The following is a 26742-nucleotide window of genomic DNA, read 5'->3' as shown; positions in this document are numbered from 1 at the left end:
TGGTGAAAGTCCCACGTTAAAACGGAAGGGTTTCTAGAACCTTCCCCTCCGGGTTTCCATCCACAGATGGCGACTCCCTGGGCAGGGATGAGGCCTGCCTGACTCACCTCTGTCCCCACCACCGTCCAGCACGGGGCCTGGCACACAGCAGATGCTCAAGCAGGATGCGCTGTGTGAATTGGGGTCCAGGGCACTGACGGTGGAGAACTTGGGGTGATGTCCCATCCACTGGGAAGCGACCAGGAGGTGCCCTGGGGCTGTGCTGGGGGTGTTCTGGGCTGGGAGCTTGGACGTGGGGTTCCTACACCCCTGACTGAGGGGCTGGTCCCCTACTCACTGTGTGACCCTGGACACCTTCCTCACTCAGAGCTGTTTCTGTAGGGGTTCGCCACCCCCCCACCCCCACCCCCGTGAGGAAAGGTGTGCCCGCCCCAGGGACGGTCAGAGACATGCTCCTCATTATTACTGTTGTTATGGGAACGACTTCCGTGACAATGAACGGTCGCTGGAGTTTTCAAACCCCCAGGGCCCCCCAGACTCAGCAGGGCCAAGCCCCGGGCATGCTGACTCTGCCCGGTTTGCAGCTCCAGTGCCTGCAGAGAGCTGGCCCCCAGGACGCTGGCGAGGACCCCCAGCACACGGTGACACGTGCCCGTCAGGGGCCGTGGAGAGACCCAATAATAGCCCATCAAACGAACAACAAAAAGAACACCCAAATCACACATGTGCACACACACACACTCACATTCAATACTCTGACACGCACGGGCCCGCAAGCCGCTACTGGAGGGGAGGGAGGCGACGCGCAGGCCTAAGTCCTTCTGGCGCGAAGTGGCCGGAGCAGCTCTGTGTTGGTCATCTTGAGTCCACAATGGCGTCACCTCTCAGAAGCCACCAGCCCAAAATGGGACTATTGCTTGCGGACAGGTGGCTCAGACCCCCTCCCCGGCCCCTCTGGGCTCCCGCCCCTGAGTTTGCCCCTCATCTTAGAAGTCCACAGAAGGGGGTTGGGGGCACCGGCGGCAGTTCCTCCTCTGCCACCACTGCAGCCGCCTCGGCTCCCCTGGCATCTCTGTTGAAGTTGTTCTTCTTGGAGGCTGCGCTGGGTGCTCCGGGCTTCCCCTCCCCCATCCTGAGGCACGGCAAAAGGGTTTTCTGGAGAAGCAGAAGGAAACAAAATATCACATGGTGTCTCCTCCATGGGGACGCACTGAGGACACGTCTCTCAGGCCTCAGTGTCCGGAGAAGCCAGTTTTCTCTAAGCCCGTGACTGGCCTGTGTCTTCTGCACGTTGAGAACTGTGTGACTTTAAGACTGGAAGCCAGACAAGCAAGCCCGTTGGCCCTACAGTTCCATAGCGTGCTTGCACTCTCGCCCCATGCAATAAGACAAGAAAAGGGCATAGCGTGTCCAGGGTAGAGGAGAACATCCCAAATAACAGCTATTGGCAGAGAACACACGTAGGAAATCCAAGAGAATCAACAGGCTAATTATTAGGACACAGAACACAGATATAAAGATATAACTTTCAATCTGGGAGGCATCACATCAACTTACAAAATCAACAGGGTTCGTTTATCTCGACAGTGTGTTTTGGGACAAGCCCTGTTGTTCTGACATCATTTTTAATATTGTTCCCCTTCCACACTCAAAATTTTTCTGATTTTGATGATAAACTGCATGGGCACCCTTGCTATGACAAGTTAAAAATGATTAAGAACATATCCTGATATGATTCATAAGTATAATAAAACCCGTTATGAATCTTGGACTCACACCAGTGGGTATGACCCCATCATACAAAGCCCTGGAGAGGAGACCACGTCGCTCCTGGCATAGGGACGGGTATTTACAGCGTTGATGGGCGGAGCTGAGCTGCTTTAGTCCTTTCTCCTCTCAACATCACCTCCAGACAAGGGCAACGAGGACAGAAACACAAACTGCATCTGTGGCAGGCACTGTGCATCCCCTGTCCTCTACCCATTGGCAGGGCAATCACCCCGCCACAAATTCTCCCCTTCCCAGACTCCCTTGCAGAGAGGGGTGATCACATGGCTCGGCCTGGGCATTGCCACGTCAGTGGAATTCTACTGGGAAGGGGACACAGATCCAGCAGGAGCCCAAGAACAAAGGACTCTCACTTGTGCAGGGAGAAACCTGGCTCCGGCGGTGGCCCCCGACCGCCCACCTCCGCACAGGGCAGCCGGGTTTCTGCTACTTGGACCTTATTGCAGCTCTTAACCGATACACGCTCCACAACCAAGCGGCAGTGCGTGTTATCAGGAGCAAGAGGAGGAGCAGCGAGGGCCTGCGGCAAAGCCAGCCCAGCCCGTCTTTCCGGAGGGGGTGATACTTCAAGGGGCTGAGCCAACCCCCCACTCCGCATCGCTGGGAACGTGGACGGATTCAGGGTGGCAGATTCCATGGAGCCTTCTCCGCTGCTTCACAGAACCAAGCCAGGCCCCGGTCCCCGTGACCTGCTTGATCCTCCTCCACAGCACACTGTTCCGCATATACCACATTTTATTTACTGGTCTACTTTGTTGTTTGCCTCCCCCTGACCAGCTACGGGAAGTCCAAGGTGTTTGTGTGTTGTGTTTATTTCTGTAGCGCCAGGGTGCAGAACAGGGACTGACATACAGTGGGGGCTTAATAAATACTTGTTGAATGAACCAATGGGTGAACCAAGAATTTAAAGCCCAGATGAGCCATTTTGAAGTATAAAGTCAACAAAAAGTTTGTGAACATATTTTTAAATGCTAGTTCCCATGAGCCCTTCATACATAAGTCACGAGGGGACACACTCGGAGCTGAGGGAGTAACTCGGGCGAGGGCACCTGCAGTGAGAATCTGTTTGACCGTGGGGCTCTGTCTGAAACAAATCTGAGGACCGTGACCATCACAGGAAAGAACAAAAGAGCAAACGGAGAGCTGATATAAATAAAAATAAGAAATGTAGAGGTGAGAAGGAGATCAATATGCCTTGTTCATTTATAGATGGAGGTCTAAAGAATCCATTAGAGGTGTAAGTAACATTAGAGTTACAAAGGTAAATAGAAAAAAATAATAAAATGTAATAAATTAAAATCTTGGAGAAAGAGAGGGAACATAGAAATATTTCGGTTTAGACATTGTGCAGAATAGGGAGACTATAAACATTTATTTAAATAAATGATTAAGAGCATCATATCCTTATAATTATAGTATAATTATAAAGATAACCATGGAATCAAAAACACAGCTTTCCAAATTGTCAAAGACACAGACACAAAAAATAAAACAAAAAACAGAGACCATATGGTGAAAATTCACAACCCCCACAAAAGCTATAAAAGCAGAAAGCATATCATAAACTATAACTACAGAACTAAGACCAACTGTATCTGCCATACCAGTAAATGCTAATAAGCCATACACATTGCTTAAAAGGAAAAAGACTCTCAGACTGGATTACAAACAAAATGCACTGAAGGTGGATGATTCAGAAAGGTTTAATATAAAAGAATGGACAGATGACAAAAACGTTCTGGTGACAGTTGCCCCACAATATAAATGTACTTAATGCCACTGAGCAGTACACTTAAGATGGTTAAAATGATCAATGTTATGGGTTTTATCAAATTAAAAAATAGGATGGACAGAAACATAGCAAACTAATGCAATCCAAGAGAAACCAGGGGTCTTTATCTGAAAATTAGATAGAGCTGAAGATGGGGTGACAAACCCCGAAGGCAAAAGGGTACTGCGTGGGGATCAAGGATGAGACTCACCGCATCTAAAGTAATGAGCATCTATGCACCGAGTAACACAGCTTCAACATTCATCAGCTAGAACTGCGGGGAACGTGGGAAGAACAAGACACTGTTCTAGTATCAGTGCCTTTTAATTCCCCTCTCTCGGTCCATTCAGATGAAAGTGGCAAAAACATTAATAAGGATGTATGGAATCAAATCATCACATTAAAAACGTTGTGTGTGTGTGCATGCACACACACATGTGTGTGAAACAGGATCCACCTTCTGTTCAAACACTCCTGAAAATACACGCACACAAAATGACTGTTGGGCCACAAAGAAAGTAAATTCCAAAAAGCAGAATTAAGATAAAATTCTCTGATCACAACATACTAGAATATGAAAATATCAACAACAAAACCACAAAACAAAACAAACTCTATCACTCAGTTTAAAAACCCTTTAAAATAACTCTTGAGTCAAAGAGAGGGGGAAAAAAAAAAACCCGAAGGATATCTAGACTATTATTAAAATAAAAATAATCAGGTACGGAACTTGTGAGATGCAGCCAAGGCAATGCTCAGAGGAAAAGTCATAGCTGTAAAGTATTGATAATAATAAACAAGAAAACAGGAATTAACCATCGCATCCAAAAAGTTAGAAAAGAAAGGCAAGATAAACCCAAGGAAGACATCTCATAGCCATTGATAAATTAAGACTGAAATGAAGTTAAAAACAATAAAAGGAAGGAAAGAATATATACATCCAATCTCTGTGGGGTTTTTTTTTTTAACAATGAAACATGATAACTGTTGGTGAGTCTGGTAAAGACCACCTGGACGTTATCTTACTGCTGCCCCACAGTCCATTCTCCTCTGTCCCTTAACCTCTCCAGGCAGGCTTTTGTCCCGACTGTGCTGCAGAATTTGCCCTGGTCAAGGTCACCGAAGGTCTCCATGTGGCTCCACCCAGGGGTCATTTTCTCGGTGCCCCTTTTGCTTGTCCTCCTGGCAGGACCGACACAGGGTCTCACTCCTCCTGCTTCCGGGACATGCCAGCCGCTCTTGAGTGGTCTTCCTGCTTCTCAGGCTCGCCCGCAGGCCCCTCCCCACCTTCCCAGCCTCCTTCCCTCCTCCCCATCGCTCCTCGTTCCTGAGAATTTCCTGTCCTCCCAGGGGTTTCCACGCTGTACACTGAGGACTCTCAGCCTGTCTCCAAACGGACTATGTGACATCACCAACCGGATATTTAATAGACATCTAAACTTAATACACAACACACTAAATCCAGATTGTTCTCCCCGAACCGGCTTTCCTGCGAATTTTCCTGACCTCAGCGAATACAACTCCATCTTTCCAGTCCGATGTGGGGTGCTCCCGGCAGTCCGCTGAGGGCGGATGGAACAGGGCAGGCAGGCAGGGACGGGAGCGTGCGCTCACGTGACTGCCTCTGACCCCGACTTTGGTCTCTCCTGCCCTCACGTTTGGACTTGGGCTGGAACTCACACCGCCGGTTCCCCTGGTTCTCAGGCCTTCCACCCCGACCAGAGCTTACAGCACCTGCTCTCCTGGGGCTCCAGCTTGCCAGCTGCAGACCTTGGCCCCTCCCTGCCTCCATCCCTGCAGGAGCCAGCTCCTCACCGGCTCTCTGCACGGGCATGGATCTTCCTGGTTCTGGTTCTCTGGAGAAGCCAGACTGATCCGCGGCCTGCACCCGTAGGTGCCTGTCCCTTCCCCCAGGTGAACACATAGCTCTTCCCTGGTCTCCTTCAAGTCACCTGTCCCGAGACCCTCTCGGACGGCCCCGTTCATAAGGCTTCCCATCCGAGACCCCTGCGGCCTCACCCTGTCCTCCTGCCCAGCACGTAGCGCCATCTAACAGCCATGTATTTACACGTGTATTTTAAAAAATCATTTGTAGGCTTCACAACGGCAGTGCTTTTCATGGGTGTGGGACCGCGGCTGCACCCTCAGGGCCGGGAGCAGTGCCAGGGCAGAGCAGACGCGCAGGAAGGCAAGGGGGACCGACGGCTGATGGGGAAGAACCCAGGAGCCTACCGCTCCCTCCACGCCGGCCACCCGAGTCAGAAGGCCTCGGTGAAATGGGTGGACTTCCAGGAAAACGGAAATTCCCCAAGGGATCCAAGAAGAGAGAACCTACACAGACCAACTGCCAAGAAGAAAGAGAGAAACGGGCAAATTGCCAAATCAGAGCCAGAAATCCGAGAAACGCACATGAAAGCCACAGTGAAGAGGGACTCGGGCGGCTCCCACGCATGACGGCGGCAGAGATGGAGAAGGCGGTGCGCCCCGTGCCGGCTGGTTTGCGGGGAGAGGCCTCTGCTGTGCTGCTGGCAGGAGGGACACCGGGGGGCCTTCTGGGCAAGGCAGTGTGACAGGCAGCAAAGCCACATATGCAGACGCCCTCCGTGCCGGCAACTCCACCTCACGGCGGGCTTACAGATGGGCTCACCCGGGCACACACGCACGAGGTGCAGGCTTACGTTTCACAGCCACGTGGGTAAAGGTGGAGGATCAGGATCAGCGACATGCGCATCCGGGGTGCCCTGGCTCCCCACTCCATGGAGAACGCGGCAGGCAGCAGAGGGCCGGGCAGCTGTCCAGGAGGCCTGTCTGTCGCCGCCTCGGGGGGCCATCCTCAAACACCCCCGCTCTGGGGTCGCCATCCTGGAGGGCTGTCGTCAGGATGGCCTCTCCCCTGGGCTTTGGGCTCGAATTCCAACAGCCTCCGGGAGACCCCCGGGATGCCTAACGGGCACCCCATTCTTCCCGTGTCCGAAACAGAACTCCTGAGCTTCCTTCTGAACCCCCTGGGCTCCTCCTACCTCAGCGGCCCCGGCCTCCCAGCAGCTCAGGCTGAAGGACGCAGAGCTGTCCCTGACTCCGGCCTCGCACACCCAAGTCCAGCGGCGGTCAGGAAAAACTCTCTGGGGCTGATGCCAAGCAGGGCCTGAGCACAGTCAGTCAGGAAGATGGGGAGGCACCCCAGGGGGAGGGCCCAGGCCGAGCCAGGGCCATTCAGAGGGTCCCAGTGGGTGACACCGGGTGCTCCTGGCAGGGGTGAGTCTGGAGAGGCAGCTGCCACCGAGCGCTTCAGCCGCCAGGCGAGGACCTTTGGCTGGTCCCAGGGTCTTGGGAGCCGGCACGGAGGGTCCCTCCTGATTCTGCCAAAGGCAGTTAGGGCTGACATGGACTGGGTGTTCCTTCCGTCCGTGGGCTCACTTAGCGCTCCAGAGTCCCTGCTCCCCCATTTACGGATGAGGAAGCTGAGGCTCAGGGAGGGAATGTCCCTGTCCCAGGGTCATACGCAGCATCCAGTTAGTGGTGGGGCCGGGATTCCAGCCCCGACCTGGCGTGGGGGGAGGGGCGCGACGGGGAGGCTGGCTGGGCTGAGGCCATGTGCTCCTGCTGACTGAGGCGGAGGCGGAGGGAGGCGCAGGGCCCAGAACTGGCAGCGGGGCCCCTGACACTGGCTGCACCTACCCCCTAACTGGGAAGCTAAGACAGCACCTGGCAATTTGCATAGCGATGAAGGCTTCCAGACGCCGAGAGCCTGTGACTGGGGGCACACGAGGAGGAGTCACGAGGCACAGCAGGCCTCCTGGCCAGGTGAACTCAGACAAGCAGCCCCCAGCTAAGCGCTGGCAGCTGCTGAGTGCTGTTTACTCTGTGCAAGGCATGGGGCGAGGAGTACGTTATCTGTCACATTCCCACAGCAACACTGGGAGGTGGAGACGATGTTCCCCACACCTGACAAAGCAACAGGCGGTGCAGAGGTGCGTAAACCGTGGGGAGAAGATGGCAATCCTGTGGAGATGGGATCGCATCCTGCAGACAGATCTCTTAGCGACAGAAGGTGTGGTCCTGGGAGACTGCATGGAGGAGGTGTGCTTGGGTATTGATGTTGGATGTGAAACGCACTCGTTGGGTAAATGCCACATAAAACAACAATGAGCTGCTCCCACTAGGCCCCCTGAACTGGCTAAGATGAAAAGGACAGACCACACCCCATGCTGGGGAGGTATTGGGGCCACAGGAACTCTCAGTCTGGCCACTGTGGAAACTGGTGGGCAGGACACCTCTAAGCTGACCATCAGCCCGTTCTGGGACCCTTTATAGAGGCCTGGGCTCCCCATCCTCCTCCCCAGACCTGTGAACGGAGCAGCCTCGCGTGGCCTAAGAGATTCTGCTGGTGTGAACAGAGGGAGGGCCTTGAGGTGGGGACATTGCCTGGCTTACCCAGGTGGGCCTAGTGTAATCACAAGGGTCCTTAAAAGAGGGTGTCAGGAGGGTCAGAGTCGGAGAAGGGTGCATGTCCCCTAAGTTCTCAGGGCTGAGACAGAGCAGCAGCAGCCCACACGGAAGCCCTGCCCTCGAGGATCGCACCGCAGGCGGGAAAGCGGACAGACCTCAAATGACAGAGATGGCATGTCGGCCGGTGGGCAGTGTGGCAGCGTGCTGTAAAGCAGGGCGCAGGGCTGCGGGGGCGTCAGGAAGGGCTGGCAGCCAAGGGGGGCTGACCAGGTGCCTCTGCAGATGCAGGGCTGAGGTGGCGCTGCCCATGGCAGGGGCGGGGGCTCCGTGGGGAGCGGTCCCTGGCTCTGGGGGCTTCATGCCCGACGCCTGCCTTCCACTCCCTCGGCCTCCTGACTTCCGGCCACTGCTCAGGAGCTCAGGGCTTTAAACAGCTACAGCCTAAAGGTTAATTTTTAATGCCGCTTCGGTAAATATTTGATGCCCTTGCCTTTCCAGGAGACCTGAGCTTGATGTTAAATGGCCCAAAGTGTGCAAGACGATGTCTTTTCATCCCAGCTTCTGTCCATTCCCCTCCTCTGTCTGCGCAGAAGGGCTGTCACCCTGCAGCTGCTGTGAATTTTTCAAAGCACTTCCCACATCCATTCTTGCCCCTGATCAGCTTCTCCATCAGGCAGACAAATGTGCAGAGCGGTTTTAGGGTGAAAGGGCCTATAGAAGCATCTCCTCCCTTCCCTGAGCTCCAGCACTGGGATGTCCACGGGGCTCAGACTGTCCCTGCCCTCAGTCACTCAGTGGGCACAGATGTGACAACAGGCCCTGCTGGTGGGGGGGCAGGGAGAGGCGTCCTCCAGAGGCGGGAGGGAGGCCTGGGGCAGGAGAGAGCAGCCTGAGCAAGGTTTTTTTTTTTTTTTTTTAAGATTTTATTCATTTATTTTTAGAGAGAGGGGAAGGGAGGGAGAAAGAGAAGGAGAGAAACATTAATATGTGGTTGCCTCTCGCATGTCCCCAACTAGGGAGCCAGCCTGCAACCCAGGCCTGTGCCCTGACTGGGAATCAAACCGGCGACCCCTTGGTTCACAGGCCGGTGCTCAATCCACTGAACCACACCAGCCAGGGCTGAGCAAGGTTTTGATGGATGAGTAGGAACTTGTGGGGATCCACCTCCCGGATCTCGGACGGCTCCTGCTGGCCTCATCAGGGAAGTAGTTCTGGGACACAAAGGCCCTGGGGTAATCAAACTGACCGCTGGACAACCTAGCACCACCTTCCTTTCCTTGACTAGGAGGAGGAGTTCTGATGCAAGTGCTTAGCCACCTCAAACTTGGGGGGCAGGGGGGCATTTGGCAGGGACCCCGTCCCACTGACAGAGTGGAGACAGGGAAAGGGGGACTTGGGGGCCCTTCCTGTGAGTGGGTGCTGGACTACGTCCCTGCATGTCCTCTTGGACTCGCCCCCGTGATTGCCCTGCCAGGGGGTACGATTTGCTCCCCACCAATGTCTAGCTCAGAGAGGTGAAGCCACTTGCCCAAAGACACACAGCTGAGCAGCACAGAGCCTGGTGACCCAGCCCAAGGGACCCAGGGCCCTTGTTGCTGTGCCCAGGCTGCAGCGTCCAGCGGCGGGCATGGCGGAGCCACTCCCATTGTCCAAGGCCAAAGCTGTCTGGCAACAAGTCCTGCCTGCACCCCCTGGTGCCTTAGGAGCAAGAGGAGGAGCATTCTGGGGGCCGTTTATGAGGCGTGGGTGCTCTCTCGGGCCTCGGGCGTGCGCTGGTTCCCGTCACCCTGACAAGAACTGAAAGCCCACCATGGGAGACATTTGCCGAGTCCACAAGCATCTATTCTTAGAAGCAAGTATTTCAGCAGGCTCAGGCCAGAGCTCCCACGGCGGGGGAATAACGGGGGAAGATGCCGCGGTCCTCCCTGCCCCACACGGATGGAGACAGACCCCTTCTGCTCTGCCCTGCCGTGCCTGATCCAGGAGCTAGCCTTCTAAGAGTTCCTGAACTCAGTGGTTTGGGGGACATAACAGCCACCGGCCAACCACGAGTTTCCTGTCCCGGTGACTTGGCTTTCCCCACACTCTCCTTGCTGCAGCCCAGAGCGCAACCATGTGCCGAATCGACCCAGAGGAGCACCTCCTTTGCGGCGGGTAGTCCACAGGCCCCCTGAACCACCCAGGGCTTTGTGGAAAGGTCCCTGCTCACGGCCGGGGTGAGCTGGCATCGTTTACCGGCCTAGACTGCAGTCACTGGGTTAGGGGTCTGAGTCAGGTTCCACACGCTGGGTGGGCAGGCAATGGGGGTCTTCTGCGGGGCAGCAAGGCAGGAGCCCCCTCTGGGACGAGGTGTGCCTGGCAGCATGTCCCTGGGAATGGGGTGCTATGTGGCTGCGCACCTACTCTGTGCCAGGCTCCTAACAGGCACATCTCTGTCCCCCTGGTGCCCCCATTTTCATGGACAGGCAAAGAGGCTTGGGAGGAGTGGGTGCTCACCCTAGGTCCCGGGGCCTGCGGATCCGGGTGGCCAGACCCAAGGCCCTCGCTCACCCACCCCACTGAGCCCAGACATGGCGGCCCCTCGACTGGAAGACGGGCTGTGGATAGCCGGCTCCGTCCAGCTGATTCTAGAAGTGCACCCTCCAGGGGACTTGTCCAGTGCCTTCCCTAAACCCTATCTTCCTGCGGCTGAATACACTGATTTTTTTTTTCCTTATCTTTTCTTCTCAGCACTTTGCCCGGGGCACTGGCGACCCTCTCTGAGTTCTTGTTTAAGAAATGAGTGGATTCATGGCACCTGGCCTGTCCCACATGACAGTTTCTGAGAAAGAAAAGCAAGATGGTGTTGGAGAGTCTGCAAAGGGGCTGATAGCCTGCGACGTCTCCTCCAGGGACGCCTCTGGGGACGCCTCCGGGGACCCAGGGCAGATGTGGGACAGGAAGGCCTGACCTCTCTTTCTGCTTCCCGTCTCCCCTGCTTTCCCTGCTTGGAAGGACCAGGAGCTGCAAAGGGTGGGTGAATCTCCCTTGCAGACCCCCCCCCCCCCGCCTCTGGTCCCAGCGACCCCTGCCCGACAGTGTCCCTGGGAACACGGGCTCCTGCTTGCTCAAGTGCCCAGGAACACGTGCCCGTCTCCACGGGAAGGGGCACAGAGCACGGGGCCAGGCGGGTCATCCCAGGTGCCGACTGTGATCGCCGGAGCCGCCCTGCGCAGCTGCAGGCCCGCAAGCCCTCAACGATCAGGTAGTTCTCCGGCGGGGAAAGAGCCCTGATTTCTAGCAGTTGCTGCCCATTTCTGTGGTATAACTACTGCCGGCACGAGGTCACTGAGCTCCGTGCTGGGAAGGGCTTGGGGGGCTGGGGGGCTGCCGCTCAGATACAGGTTGTTTGTTGCTGTACCGATACAATAGCTGCAAAACCTCGGGAGCCGGAGGGCGGCAAATGTAGCAAAATAATCAGAAAGGGAAGAGTTTCCAGGGCCTATTACTTTTGTGTTTAATATAATTTGCTTGATTGTAAGTTTGTATCATTTCTGTCGGGGGCTGTGTTTAACAATGGACCCCCCCAAAACTCCCGAGAAATCTAACCCCCAGCCCTGCGGCCCCAGAGCACGGTGGATATGTTCATGGGTTGGTTTTAATGCGTCTCAGGGAAAGTATAACTCTTACACCAAAGATATGATTGCTTAAAGCAAGTCGGAGTTTTCAGAAAAAGCGACTTGATTTAGAGTCAATTAAAAATGTATTAAGTAAATAGGACGGGGAGAGTTACGCAGACAAGAGGGACAGCTAGGAACTGAGGCTTGGAAAATACATGGGGCGTTACGGAAATGAGTTCCATTATCACCCGTCTGGGGGGCACCGTAAAATAAAGGGGCGACCCACAGAGCGAGGAGAGACAATTAATTAGGAAAGGAAAGGAAGGGTGTTCGACAATCAAAGAAACAGCAAACCGTGTCCCAACGAGGGTGCCGGGTGCTGGAGACGGGGCTGTGACGTGAGTGTCCCCCAGTGTGGCGGCTGGGGACAGGCGCTTTGGGAAGGAGGCGGACAGGCAGAACCATAAAGCTGTCAGGATTCCCCTCGACGCCATAACTTCCCAGCCAGAAATCTTTCCCGAGGCAGTAATTCAAGGAAGAAAAGCCATCAACACGCCCAGGTGTTTGCTGCCACCCCTTAGTGTCTGCCCTGCTACAGCTGTGTCATTGTAAAAAAGAAAACTACCCGCCGTAAAAATGCATCCCTGGCGGGGAGCCTCCTGCTCGCACGTGGGATCTGGGTGCCTGGGTAGCTGCTAAAACGGTATTTAGAAAAATTAAGTCAAACGGCAGGATCACGGCTAACTTAACGCTAAGGGGAAAAACCAGAACGCAGACCTACCTCGGGGCATTACCAGGAAGGAGGAAAACCTGTGGCCCGGGAAACGCCTGCAGCTGCGTGCGGGGCGCTGCGTGGCCTCCTCCTCTCCGTGACGCTTGCGCGAATAGCCGCGGTAACAACGGTCGGCGCTTCCTGAGGCACCTGTCCCGTGCCGGCCCCGTCCTGAGCCCCACTGGGGAAACTGAGGCTCCGAGCAGGTAAGTGGTTTGCCCGGGGCTCCTGGCCAGCGAGGGCAGGGAGAGCTGAGTCCCGTTCTGACCCCGAGACCCCACAGTCACCTCTGCAGGTTTGCGGGGCCCTGGTCGTGAGATTTTTGAAGTAGAATTCTATTTAAAATAGCCCGGGAGGCGCATTTTCACTGTTCGCGCTGCCTGCTGGGTCCTCCTCAGAGGGAGTGGAGTTTCCAGAGGAAGAGGCAGATGGCCACCTACCCAGTGGAAGGACGGGCCACGTGGCCGGCATGGCTCGTCCTCGGGGTTCCACAAAGATTCTCAGGGCTGGGAAAGACCCTCACAGGTGGCACAAGAGGAAGGATGATGACCCAACACCAAACCAAGCCAACCACGCAACCCAAGCCCACGCACATGGTGGCCGCCATGGAGCCAGTGCCAGGCGGGGACCTACAGAGGGTTTCGGGTCACTACCGGGCCCAGGCCAGAGGCAGACACAGCCCATCAGTCTTCCGAGGCGGCCACAACAGACTGCCTGTGTTCAGATGCTGGGTCTGCTGCTGACCAGCTGGGTGACCCTAGACCTGTCACCTAACCTCTCTGTGCTTCGGTTTCCTCATCTGTAACATGGGGACTCATGCAATAAGTGTTGGACAGCTGGGGATGAGGAGTCGAACCAGGCAGGTGACACCCTCACTGTTATGTCCTAGCAGGGCTCGGGCGGGGACACAGGGCACCTGCCCAGCTGCTCGGCACGGTGCATGCCCACGCTGGGGTCAAGGGCCGGCTGTTATTTATTTATTTTTTATACTTATTGACTTTAGAGTGACAGGAAGGGGGAGAGAGAGAAACATCGATCAGCTGCCCTCCATACACGTCCGACTGGGGACCAAACCCGCATGTGCCTTAACTGAGGATCGAACCTGCAGTGTTTCTGTGTATGGGACGATGTGCCAACCAACTGAGCCACGTGGCCAGGGAGGGTTGGCTGTTATTTTTAATTTGCTCCCCGGCACCAAACCCAAGCATCCCCCCCTTCGGGCCAAGGCTCTACCTCTTCTTCACTGAGAAGTCTGGCTCCTCCCGGGGGAAACAGGGTCAGGCCAGCTGGTTGAGGGACGAAGGGGGGTCCCCTGGGAGAAGTCAATGTTCCCTTCAGCTCTACTGTGCGCCCAGCACAGGCCCTCCTTCCCCTCTCATCACCGTTGTCCAGGGAGGGTGCTGAGACTCAGAGAGGGACAGCAGCGCCTCTGAGGACACACAACAGGGAAGGCCTCTGCTTCTGGGCCTTTCTGTTGCCCCTGCCCCGTGGTACCTGCCGGTCATGGAACAGCGATTAGGAGCCAACAGCCTCCTGGGTTTTCACCAGAGCGGCAGGAACAAGACACAAACAAACAGATGCCAAGGTGGAGGGGGCGGGTGGGCCTTCATGTAAGCTAGGCCCGGGTGGAGGAGGCGTGGAAGGTCCGGGATGGGAGGGGACAGGCCCAGCATTGCCCACCCAGCTGGAAGCCCCAAGGGTTTGAAACCTACTCGGGACACTCCAATTCCAGTCTGGAGGCCTCCTTGGTATTGGGCGTGACGCCAAGGAGGGGAGACACGTGGTCCTATCCCTTTCTGTCAGCTAATTCTCTGGACTTTCCCGCTGTTGGCTGGTGTCCTCCCAGCAGAACCCAGACACTGAGGACCCGGCCCCAGAGCCGGGAAGCAAGTGATGCCCGAGCTTCCTCAGGACGCAGGTCGTGCAGTGGGGGTGAACTTGAGCACCCACCAGGGAGGCACACACATGAGTTCTGCAAAGAGCTGGAGGCTGAGGGGAGCCCTGAACACCAGGGCACAGGGCCTGGTTCTGCCTTAGGCCATGTGACACCTGCAAAGGTCATGTGACTTCAGGGGTCACTGTCATCTTTCCTCGGGCTCCTGCCCCCTGTGTGAGGGGAAACGGGGTGGACAGGCCTCCAGGAGCTGAGGAAGCTGGGTTCGCCCCCATAACACAGCTGGCACAAGGAGCGGAGAAAGAGAGAGGCCACAAGGCTGGACAGGTCTGGAGGCGAGAGCAGAAAGGGAGAGGGGGGGGACCCTCAGGGCGCAGCGGCCAGCTGGGAGGGACACAGCGGAATGGGAGCTGTTCAGTTGTTTGATGAGCGTTCCAGAGCCTCCCGGCCTTGCACACACGCTCTGGCACTTCCTGATGTGACTGTCAGGCTCAGACACGCTCTTGGTGACAAACAGCTCAGGGTCTTTGTATAAAGTACCCACATTTGAGAAAACCCCACCATTGGGGCCAGGCCCACAGATGGTCCATTGTCTGCAGCTGTGGGCAGGCTGTGCATCCCCCTCCTCCCATCCCCCATCACCTCTACAGCACCAGGAGCCCCCCCACCCCCACCCAGAGGACCGGCCTGCTCCTCAGACTTTGCTGAGCAAGGCCAGGTCTTTGTCTCCTGCATGATTGATGGGGGCAATGATTCAATCGATAAGCCCCAGCTGACTTAAGTGTACCTTATTAATTATTTAAGTCATTCATTATTGAAAAGGTCACTACCCGTTAGTTGTTTAAATGTTCATTCACTAGTGTGGCTGCATCGCCTGGGACGACACAGAGGTGGTGAACTGAGCACCTACTATGTGCCGGGTGTTTAATCCTTAGGACAAACCCGGGGCAAAAGGAGGTGCACGCTTCACACGGACTGGAAGGTTAAGGGGGGATGAAGTAAGTTGCCTAAAGTTACGAGCTGGTAAATGGCAGGGCTGGGACTTGAACCCGGGTAGGGTTGCTTTTAAAGCTCACGGACTTGGCAGTGACCACTATGACATAGGTTTTTGCACCTAAATCTTGCAGCCTGGGCTGGGTATTGTGATGTCCTGGGATAATAATGTGCCCGTGGCTGCCGCTCGGCAGTGCTCTAGCCCTGGGCATCAGAACCCCTCCCCCAGCCCTTAAATGGAGCGGATGCACTCAGCCTGGCGCCTGCAGGGGCTGCGTCCTGCCAGCAGAACCGTGGGGTCCTGCTCCAAAATGCACAGACCCTCCTCTCTCCTTCCTACTCTGCTCTCAGGGTCCCCCAGTTTGGGTTATTCCCCAGCGCCCACCAGACCAGGACTGGGCAGACCTGGGAGTCACAGCAGAGGAGGTCAGACTGGAACACTCCTTGGGCAGCCAGTCCCCCGAGATCCCACCTCCCTCACTGGCTTCCCTCCCTTCTCCTGGGGCCCACGGAGCAGCCTGCCTGCATTGCGTGGCCTCGGACGCCTTCCCGTGTCTCTGCAGAGGTGCACGATGGAAACCACTGACAGGCTCATTTTCTGACTTCATTCTGAAAAGCCTTCTCCCCCAGCCCCTCACAGGCTGATTGGCTTCCTTTGACCAGACTGTGAAAACTTGGAAAGCCATCCAATTGCCCCTTTTGCCTTGGCAGCCAGGAAACTCACAACTCCATTTTACGCTCAGCGGCAGTTACTCCCACAGCAGGCTCTAGGTGCAATAAACTTGCAAGCTAGGCTTCCAAGCTCCATTCCCACCTCTCATTTTGACTTTCCTGTCCAGACACATGTTGTTACAATGGGCAACATCAATCTTTCTTGGCAAACAATCAGCTAACTGACAAGTCAGACACAGCGGCAATAATGATCTGGTCTTTTCCAAGCTCACTCGGGCAGCCTGGGGCCCGAGCGCAGCTACTCACCAGGCAGACGAACTCTGGAAGGTCACCAGCGGCGGGCTGTGGGTGTCTCCCTGCAGCGTGTGCACAGCCTGGGGGGCTTGTGGCAGGGCGCCTGGCGGAGGCTGGGGCTGCGGGGCCGGCTGCCCTGGCCGGGGGCCCCGGGCAGGGTTCCCCCACCGCCGGGGGTCCTGCTTCATCCACCGTCCGTGGATGCCCCACCGCGCCAGGTAAACTTTGCAAATGTCGTAGTTCATGGCCGAGTAATACAGAAGATCCAGGACCAAGAGTATCAGCACGAAAAAGCCATAGATCCACACTCCCAACAAGGCGGTGTAATTGCTGGGGAAACACAGAGAGACAGGGACTGAGAGAGAGAGGACAGCGATGCGCTCAGGCCAGGGTTAATCAGCTGGGTCATGGGAGAACATGGCGCTTTTCCACATCCCAGGTAGGAGGGGCCGTGAGGAGTCCTGGCTCCCTTTCCTCAAGCCCAGCCCCCACCGCCTGGGCCACCTGGCGTGTATCTTCCTGCCCGGGCCAGGTCCAAGGGTCCCCCCTGCCCCCTCTGCCCAGGAGGGGCCCATTTGGGGGCTTGCCGCTGCAGCTGGGGCTGCTTTGCTCCAAGCAGTCCCACCAGGGACTGCAGCTGTTTAAAGGAACCAGTGGATCAGTCACTCGAGCGCTGGCCTCTGCCCAGGTGGGTGTGCCCTGGTGGCATGCCCCTGAGAAGGGGAACCTTGCTGTGCCACATCCCACAGAGAGGGACCCGCCCCAGTTCTCGCCAGACAGGCCCCTCCTTGTCCTAGGTCCCCACAGCAGGTCCTTCTAGACCCTGTCTGGAGCCGGGGAGCCTGGTTCTGGTTCCTCCTTGGCCCGGCTTTGCTGAGTGGCCTGGGAGAATCCCCGCATGTCTCTGGGCCTGGAGGAGATGAGGGGAAGCCGTCCTGGCCTCAGTTTCCAGACACCACATCTATCTTCCTGGCTTGGTTCAGCCCTGGCCCAGCCTTGGCCTCAGTAGTGAGATGGGGGGGGGGGGGGGGGCAGCTCCCCTCCGGCACCTACCAGGGCTGCACCGGGCCAGGGGTGCTCGCTTTTGCTCACCTGGGCCCTCTGCCTGGAATGCCTTCCTTCCCTCCCTGGCGGCCCCACAGGGGAGAGGCCTCCGCAGGCCCTGAGCACTTCCATGCAGCGGGCACAGACAGGGGCTCGGGGCTTAGTCTCTACCTGAGGAATGAGCCACCAGAGAATTTCCATCACAGCCGCCCCCTGTGGCCCCACCTCCAGCCCCCACCTCCATGAGGCCTGTGGGAGTCTCAGGGCTTGTTCAGGCTAAGGTGTGAATGATTGCCAGCCGTATTTCAAGGGGAAGCTACATTCCCCTGGAGACACCTGGACATGGAAGTCCTCCTAGGGGACAGAGGCTGGCAGCTGGTCTGGCGTGCTGCAGCTGGCGCCCTGGGGTGGACACCCACGAGGACAGAGGACAGCGGCTTTGCCAGCACCCCCTCTCCAGCCTCCCTGGGACCCCACAGACATGCGCTAAGCATCGCGCTTTCCTGTGGGGTTCCCGTGGCAGCTGGAGGAGGGAGAGGGAGGGGAGAGGGGAGGCAGGAGCAGGGGCAGCTGCCTGCAGATACTGCCCCGCGGGGACGGAGTCCATGACACCAGCTGGGGGTGGTGGCGGGACCACGGCTGGCCTGGAACCTCCAGGGCTGAGAAGGGACAACAGGAATGAAAGCAGCAGCGGGGCGCCTGGCTCTGAACGCTTCACCCACCTTGGCCCATTCAACACTCGCACCGGAAGGGAGGGCTACTGCCATCAGCCCAGTTACAGGTGGGGTAGGGGGCTCGGAGCAGCTGAAAGCCTTGCCTAAGATCTCACAGCCGTTAAGAGGCAGAGCCAGGATTTGAACCCAGCAGTCTAGCTCCAGAGCACACATGTCTAACCACTGCACCGTCCCGCCTTGGCCTGGGGCCACCCAGGTTCTCAGGGCAGACAAGCTGCCTCCAGTCCTTGGTCTATGCCACTCCTCTGCCTGGAACTCAATCCCTACCCACTGTTCACCCAGCTGGCCCCTCCCCCACGTTTCGGTACAGCTATCACCTCCTCCAGGAAGCCATCCCTGGGCTCCCAAAGCCACTGGGCTTCCCAGAACACCTGTGCTGTCATTGCTCTTCTGCGGAACTGTTGGCATCTCGAGGTCAGAGCAGCCAGCTGGGAAGCCAGGCCGTGGGCACCACTCCCGACAACGCTCCTGCCTTCCACGGCTGGCCCTCTCCGTGGTTGGCTGGCTGGGAGCATCTTTTAAAATTAAAATTTAATTTTAAAAACATGATCTGGAAACTAATTCCATCCAGATGCAGGGGTCTTTTCTGAGTGTGTGTGTAAAGGGCAGACGTGAAAACAGAGGCTGTTTCGTGGGGCGAGAGGTGAAGCCGCCCAAGCTCCCGCTCTTCGTTCTATTTTGGGACATTTACTGGTTCGCGTTCTTTTGATGTTTCCCAAGGAATACGGGGAACCTTCCTGATGGAGGCCTGGCACGGAACGCCTTCCGGGGACAGGAGCGGTAGGTAGGTCAGCAGGAGGAGCAGCTGAGACCAGACGGAGGCCGGGTCAGCGCCCGCAGCGTCCCAGGGAGGGCGGCGGAGGGGAGCCCCTGAAGCCGCCGGGTCGGGGAGGAACAGCCGCGGCCCGCCTCGGCGACCAGACCCAGCGCCGAGCCCACTGTGAGGCCGCCCGCGGTCAGTGTAGCCCCCGAGCCCGCGCCTAATTTCTGGCCCCGGGCCGGGGCTGCCCGATGCCCATACCAGCTCTGCACGTGCCTGAATGGCGTCTGTGGGAGGCCCCTCGTGTCACCCCAAGTGCCTGTAAATGTTCCCTCTCCTCCCGTCCCCGGGCGTGGGGGAGTGTGTGCGGGTCAGGAAGCATGGATTCCAGCACCTCCTCGGTCTTTACGAAGCTGCCAGGGTGTGTAGGTTTAAGCCTAACAGGCCTTGATGGCGCTGAGCAACTGGCAAGATCCCCCGAAGCTTCTGACCGCGCGCAGGGGCTGGGCTCAGGGCCCGACGTGGGCTGGATGGGGACGTCCGGCCCGCGGGACCAGCCCAGAGCGCCCGGTCTCAGCGCCTCAGGCCCGGCCAACAGCCACCAGGCCCTCAGTGTGGCTGGACTACCTCTGGGCACCGGGAAAGGGCAGCTTCAGGGGAACAGGTGTCAGGTACAGATAGAGAGAGTGGCCCCTTGTCCCCCTCCCCCTCCCCCTCCGAGGCCTCCGAGCATTCTCTGTAGCCCTGGAAGCCCACCCCCGAAGCCCGTCTGCCGGGCGAAGGAGCACCCACGTATCGCACAGGTCTCCACGCCATGCCTCTAGTGCCAGCGAGGCGTCCCCAGCCCCCAGAGAGCTGGCCACTGACCCCTCCTGCCCCGTCCCGCCCCATCCCGCCCTGTGCCCAGGACAGATGCTCCCACCGCTTCCCGCCCGGGACCCACATGGGAAGGTGTCCTGCACATCTGTCCTGAATGCCAGGGGTCCCTCTGTCAGGCGATGGCAGTGTCCCCTCGCCCGGCAGTGTGGCTGCTTCCACGGCTCGGCCTGCCTTTCTGCCAGGCAGCCAGAACCTACACAAACCATCCTGTTCCTCCAGAAAAGCACAAATAAGTAAGTCACCAGCAGCGCTCCCCCGTCCCTGGCCCTGGCCCCGCTGCCTGGCTGATTCATCAGCAGGCGGGCGGGGTGGACAGACGCCAGGCAGTCCCTGCCGTTAATGGACCCTGTGCATCTTCACAAAGCCCTGATGGGGTCACGGGTGCCCCGGGCCAGCTCGGGCTCAGGCCTTCTCCCCAGAGTCCCCAAGAGCAGGCAGCTGGGTGCGGGCTTTCTGGATTGCTCATCTCCTGGGCGACCCCCTCCCCCAGCAGGGCCCCAGTCTCGCCCAAGTCAGGATCACAGCTCCTGCAGTGCCCTAGGTCCCTGTCCTGTGCACCGCTCATGAGCACAAGCCCAGCCTAAAGCCCTCAGGGCCCCTCGTCACCTTCAGAGGAAAGTCCAAGCACCCATCCGAGCCCACCCCACTCCCTCCCAGACCCCGCTGCCTGTCCCCACAGTTCTCCTCGCACCTGACACTCAGGCAGCGGAAACTCTGCCTGGAAATGCTCATCCCCTTGGGTCCTGTGGCTCCCACCTTCTTAAAAACTTTCGGGTGCACAGACCCAAGCCCATGCCTTCCTCCTGGGCCTCTGTCCATGGCTGTGGCAAGGGAGGTGGCGGGGGGCTCATTGGGGGACGAGGAAGGAGGCATCCCTGCAGAGCGTCAGCTCTCACCCCACGGGGTGATCCTGCACCCACACTTGGTGTCGTCAGGAGACACGGCTGATTGTCACAGCCAGGATGCCGGGTGGGGCCAGGAATGCACAGCAGTCCCCACAAGGAAGGATGGGGCCCGGGGTGGGGGGGTCAATGGAACTGCGGTGGGGATCCCTGCTCTGGCCTCTCCTGCTCCAATTTGCCTCCTGCACACCTGGGCTGGCTCTTGGCTCTGCCACTGACCGGCTGCCTCGATCAGGCACATTCCTCAGCCTCTCCAAGCCTCCTCTTCCTCCTGTGTCCCATGGGCTGAGGGTGGGTGACTTCAGAGCGGGGAGTGGAGCACAGAGCCTGTCCCATGCCGCACGCTCCATAATGCCGTCTGAACTTCAAGAGTAAAAACTGAGCTAAACTTCTGATCTTTAGTATTTCTGGTCCTCCAAGGGAAGGCCCCTGTTTTGGGGTTCAGCTCTTCATCAGCGCAGCCAGGGCTGCCTGGGAAGAAGCAGTGAACTGCTCCGTGGGATGTCCTGTGTAAATGTGTGAATTACAGAAACCTATGGGCTTCCAAACGAGGGTCCCAGACACCAGTCGCCGGAGTGTTGGAGAAGTCTGGCTGTCTGGCCAAGCTCCTGTCTTCTGTCTGGCTTTTGGTCGACAACTACAATACAATACTTCGGGGTTCTCACCCCAGTCCTAACACCACGCTCTTCCCTCAGGGAATCAGCTGTTGGCCTTATAAAAGGCGTGGGTTGGATTCTGGGCCTGAGTCCAGCCCTGGTAACAGACAGGCCTTGCTGAACGACCTCACATACAGAATTATTCTAAGGCCTGAGCAGATGGGAAGATATTCACCCGTGCATGTGAGGAAGGGAGGCTGGGGAGCTGGCCGTGCCAGGAGGAAGGGAGACTGGGTCCGCATCAAATCCCCCACCTGACCCAAGGGAAGCGGTGACGTCCCCCAGTGAGCTTGGCAGAGCGGCAGAGCACGCAAGCCCCAACGTCAGGCACGGAGGCCGGGTCTCAGACGTCCACCCCCCACCTCCCCGTGGTGCCACTAACCCCCTCAACAGTCACGCCACAAACGCTCCTTCCAAGCGGATCTTTCCTCGCCATGAAAAAGATACGTTCGTCCGAAGAATCAGCCCCATTACAGGGAGGAAGCGCATAAGAGTGCCTGACCATTTCAAAGACTGTTTTAGACGTACTCGCCAGCCTGACTACAAGAAGGAAGACACAGACCCGGGAAGCAGGAAGTGGTTCCCGTTGTTTGCAAATGGCAAATTACACCTGAGAGAGGCAGCTGAGGAAGTGTTACAAAGAAGAGATTGTAGCAGCTGGCCGAGTATGAAGTGCAGACAGAGAAATCGTTGGGTGTTATCATGTAAACAACAGTTGTTTAGAAGACCTAGTGGAAGAAAAGACCCTATTCATAGCAGCATAAAAAGAAATACGTAGAAATGAACGGGAAAGATATGTAGAACAGCGATATGAAGAAAATTCCGAATTACCAGGAAAGACAATTTGAACAAACGGGAAGACGTACTATGTTCTTGGACAGGAATATTCAGCGTCGTGAAAAGTCAGTTCTCCTGGAATCAACCTAGGAGTTCAACACGCTCTCAGTAAAAAATACTGACTGGAGTTTTTGGGGTGGGCAGGGGTACGACATAAGCTAATTCCAGAGTCGCTAGAGCAAAACTTTAAAGCGTATTAAAGGCACAGCCGTAGAAAGGCCAAGGAATCCAATTCATACTCAAGATCAGTACTTAACACTTTAATACGCAGACTTAGCAGATTATAGGGTATGGGGAGTTCGCATTTCTCACCAGTGGGAAAAAGATGGATTCAGTAGATGGTGTTCGGACAGCGGCCCATCCATTTGGGAAAAAAAATTTTTTTGACTCCTACCACAAAGCTTTCATCCAAATAAATTCACCCAAGATTTGAAGGCAAAAAGTTAAAAAATAAAAGAAGTAAAAAAGAAGGGGGGCAGTTAATGATTCAGAGTAGAGAAAGCCTTTCTTAGGACGACAAAACCCAGAAGACATTTCAAAACAACAAAATCAGATAGAACTTCATTATAGAACGATGAAAAATTAAGCACGAGAGAAAAGCATCACAAGGTCAATGACACATCGAGAAAATATTCCTAATACACATGTCCTTCCTATAGAACGAGTTCCTGTAAATAAATAAGAACATGGGCAAAAATGCCACAGGAAAAATGACGTAAACAAACGAGCTCATGGTAAAAGAAATACGAACGGCTCTCAAACGCGTGAACGGGTGCTCAGTTTCACGCAAAATAAAGAGAAATGCGTGCTGGTTCCATCTCAGCAATAGGCCCCCTGCTTTCCTGCTGGGAAGCCCCTCCTCATCCTCCACACACGCCCGGCCCCTCCTCAGGCCCTGGCCTCACGTGGTTCCATCACCGTAAGGAAGGAGGCTGTGGAAGGACTGATCCCTGGGCCAAGAGTGTCAGTCAATATCTGTTGAACAAATAACGAAGGAAGGAAGGAACGCGGGTCCCGGGGGCTCCACGCCCAAGCGCTATTGGCCGAAAAGCCTTCCGCCAACCGGAGCGCGTGTCATTTCGCAGCAGGTCTGAGAGCAGGCAGTGTGTGCCCATTTCTCAGGTGCGAAGACTGAACAGGCCAGGAAGCCGGGTCTCCTGCGCTCCTCCAGGTTCCTTCCAGGCCCACCCGTCCCGGCCGCCCCCGGGGAGGGGGCGATGGCGGCCAGCCGGCCTCGAGGGGGCCCCGGGGGGCGCTTACTTGTGCATGTAGCCCTCGGAGCCGGCCGTGAGGTTCGCCTGCACCACCGCCTGGAACTCGGTCTCGTTGCAGCAGTACTTGAACACCGTGTTGTTCCGGTGGCAGCACAAGGTGAAGGTCTTGTTGTCCGAGAGCCGCGGGCAGTGGAAGCCGAAGTGGTAGTGGCCTTTGTGGTCTGTGTACGGCTCGCAGACCCGGAAGTGCGCGGACAGGACTGGAAAGCAGAGTGCCCGGGCTTGGTGGGGGTCCCTCCCCAAGCTGCCGGGAACAGCGGGGGGTGGGGGGTGGGGCTGGGGGGTGAAGGATCTGTCTGGGGTCCCGCTGCTCTCACCTCCCCAGCGCAAGCCTCGCCTGTGCCAGGAGGGTCCCCCAGGAGCCACCACCCCCCCGACAGCAGCCCTGGGACCCCAGCCTCAGGCTCCTGGGGGCGGGGCGGCCCCGGAGGCCTCCCACGGACCCTCTGCAGGAGCCCCGCACTCACGCGGCAGGCGCTCACCTAGGGAGCACTGACTAGGCCCTGGCCAGCGCTCTCATGTACTCCCCTGGCCACTCCGGCAGGCCGGTCTGAGACCCCACTTCACAGATGCAGAGACTGAGGCTTGGAGGCCTGCCGTGACCTGCCTGAGCGGGTACGTGGTGGCGCAGTGGGAACCCGCCCAGGCCTGCCCAGGTACGGGAGCCCCCTCCACGCCACCAGCACGGGCCTTAACCACCTCGGCCGCCGTGGGGTCTGGGGGGCAGGCTGACCAGCCCAGGCTGGCCTCGGGCGTGGGGTGGAGCATGGGTGTAAGACCCAGACCCCTGGTGAAGAAAGGGCACCCCCTTCGCACCCTGGTTTCTACTAAAGCAGGACCCTGGGCCTGAGGGTCCCCAGGAGCAGTGACAGCTGCCCTGGCCTTGAGGGAGGCCCCGATTCAGCCCCTGCTGCTGCTGCCAAGCCAGGACGGCAGCTCCCAGCCGTGCCGATGGGGATAATAAACGGGAGAGAAAGCTCGAACAATTATAACAATGGAAAAAACCAGAGCCGCTGTCTCGGGCTTAATTAGCATCTTCATAAAAGGGATCACTGTATCCAATTTGTGTCGCTGGAAAGGGCCCTCGTTGGCTGCATACATTTCTCCAGCCACAAAGGCGCAGCTTTGGCACCGGCTCCTCGGCTGGTTGAAAGCTCTGTCTCCGTGAGGGGCCGTTAGAATGCAGCCCGCACAGCTCCCGGGTCTGCCCGGGTCTCCCAGGGGCGTCCCCGCTGGGCCGCGCTGGCAGGTGGGCACCTGAGCGGCCTGGGGAAGCCATGGGCCCCGAGGCCAGCACCCTCTTCCGCGGAGGTGAGCATGGGCACCGCGGGGAAGGGTCCCAGCATCTCAGGAGTCAGTGGGCTCCGGGGCCCGCTCAGCCTCCACCCTGGGGAACAGAAGGCCTCTCAGGGACGCAGAGGCCACTGCGTACGCCCCAGGAGGACACACCTTCCCACTGAGTCCCGTGCGCGCCCCTTGTACAGAGGGCAGCACCGAGCCCAGTGCGGTGTGAGCTGCCGCGTCTGCATGCGCTGCGGCCTGGGCAGAGGTGCAGGTTCGCAGGCCTCTCCGTGGGCTTTCTGAATCGGAGGCGCTGGGCTGGGTGGGGGCGGGGGTGTGCACAAACCCTGCTGATGGGCGTGGGCTTGGGGCGCCCGGCCTGGGGGGACGACGTGCTGGAGGTGGGAAGTGAGCAAGGGGAGTGGGGTACCAAGAGATAAGAGAGGGAAAGAGACAGAGGGAGAGACAGACAGAGAGAGAGAGACAGAGAGACAGAGGAGAGAGATGGAGAGACAGAGGAGAGAGATGGAGAGACAGAGAGACAGAGGGACAGAGGGAGAGACAGAGAGACAGAGAGAGAGACAGAGGAGAGAGATGGAGAGACAGAGAGACAGAGGGAGAGAGAAGCGGAGAGGGAGGGACAGACAGGACCACGCCGGTCAGGGCCCGGCTTGCGGGGGCCGCCCTTGCTGCTGGGATCAGGCGCCTTCCCCCATCAGCCAGCGCTGCTTCGGAGAAGCTGAGGGTTTGTTTCCTGCCCACCTTCATAAACAGGAGAGTGAGAGCCCACCCGTAGCCCCAGCTGGGGTCACAGGATGGCCTAAGAGGCTGGTGCGAGGAGGTGGGGCCCCGGCGTCACACTGCCGGGGTTCGAATCCCAGCCCCTCACTAGCTGCATTGTCTCAGGCTGGGCAGCTCCCTCCCCGAGCCTCAGTCTCCTCATCCATACAATGGGGTGCCTGCGACCTCACCTGCCTTTGACTTGCAGGCGTCAGGAGGGAATTCGCGTAAGGGCCTCTCCCAGGCTGGCTGGCAGCCACCGTTCAGCCCCCCGCCTCTGAGAAAGCGTCTCAGCTGCTCCCCAGAGCAGGCGCGCAGGCGCGGCACACAGTAGGTTGTTCTTGAGCAGCACCGAACAGCAGCGCCTCGTGAGGGGTTGCCAGTGGGGCAGGGGACTAGGAGCACCCCCAGTCAGCCCCCAGGGCCCCGGCTGGGCTGGCACGTGCCTGGGAAGGGACAGCTTGCCCCCCCCCCCCCCCCGGTGAGCCCCCGCGGAGGCCCTACCTGCGGAAATCAGCAGCGAGAGGACGGCGAGCACGTTCCAAGGCTGCTGGCCACAACTGGTCATCATTCGGCTTGCATCGGTCCGACCAGAGCCGCCTGTGTAACGAGACCCGGAGAGGCCGGCGTGGGCTGCCTGGGGGCGGCGGGGGCAGACAACGGCGGGGCTGCCCACTGCGGGGGACGCAGCGGTGCCGGCAGGGAAGCGAGTTTGCTGGGAGCAGGAGCTGGGCCCGGAGGATGGAAACACGCCATCCAATTTCCTTTCTGGAATAAATGACCTTCCCCCACTAGTCAACTGTCACCCTGTCACCTCCTCTTCTTTTCATGGCAAAATGAGACTTAATCAGGGGACGGACGCATGGCGCAGGTGGTGGAAGGCGCCGTGGGGCGGGCGAGGCTGGTGGGCAGGATGCGCACGCGGAGTCCCTGCACCTCCCTGCGCCTCCGGGCTCGAAGGCCCCAGGTCCCCCGCTGTGTCACGAAGTGAGACTGCCATTAACCCTCCACCGTGTGCGTCGGGGCCGGGCCCCTTCCGGGCACTAAGGACCCAGCAGCGAACTAAACAGACACAAGGAGAACGAAACAGAAACTGTCCCTGCCCCGGCTGGCACTCGGGTGACAGCTCCCAAACAGATGACTATTTACAATGCTCCAAGGCCCCTGGGGATACGCCCTGAAGAACAGAAAGCAGGGACTCGAACGGACACTTGTCCACCGTGTTCACGGCAGCCCGAGTCACAGGAACTGACAGGTAGAAACAGTGCAGTGTCCGGGCACGGGTGACCGGGAAGATGAAAATGTGGCCCATTCATGCAATGGAATGTTACTCAGCCTTAAGAAGGAAGGAAATCCCGACCCA

At 57.8% G+C, this 26742-nt stretch overlaps 1 protein-coding gene across 1 annotated transcript; it reads right to left on the bottom strand.

Annotated features, from left to right (window-relative positions):
• Window positions 1–417: 417 nt before the first annotated feature.
• On the bottom strand, window positions 418–25976 carry SHISAL1 (shisa like 1). Its single transcript, XM_090272281.1, has 4 exons — window positions 25884–25976; window positions 23305–23518; window positions 16245–16562; window positions 418–1155 (listed from the first exon to the last, which is right to left on the bottom strand). Coding segments are annotated over exons 1-4 (600 nt in total). The 5' UTR covers window positions 25951–25976; the 3' UTR covers window positions 418–1154.
• Window positions 25977–26742: the final 766 nt, after the last annotated feature.

The sequence above is a fragment of the Furipterus horrens genome, unplaced genomic scaffold (genome assembly GCF_987537825.1).
Source record: "Furipterus horrens unplaced genomic scaffold, mFurHor1.1.pri manual_scaffold_4, whole genome shotgun sequence".
NCBI lineage: Eukaryota > Metazoa > Chordata > Mammalia > Chiroptera > Furipteridae > Furipterus > Furipterus horrens.
The sequence above is the reverse complement of the archived record's forward strand: the minus strand, read 5'-3'. Positions and strand labels throughout refer to the sequence as shown.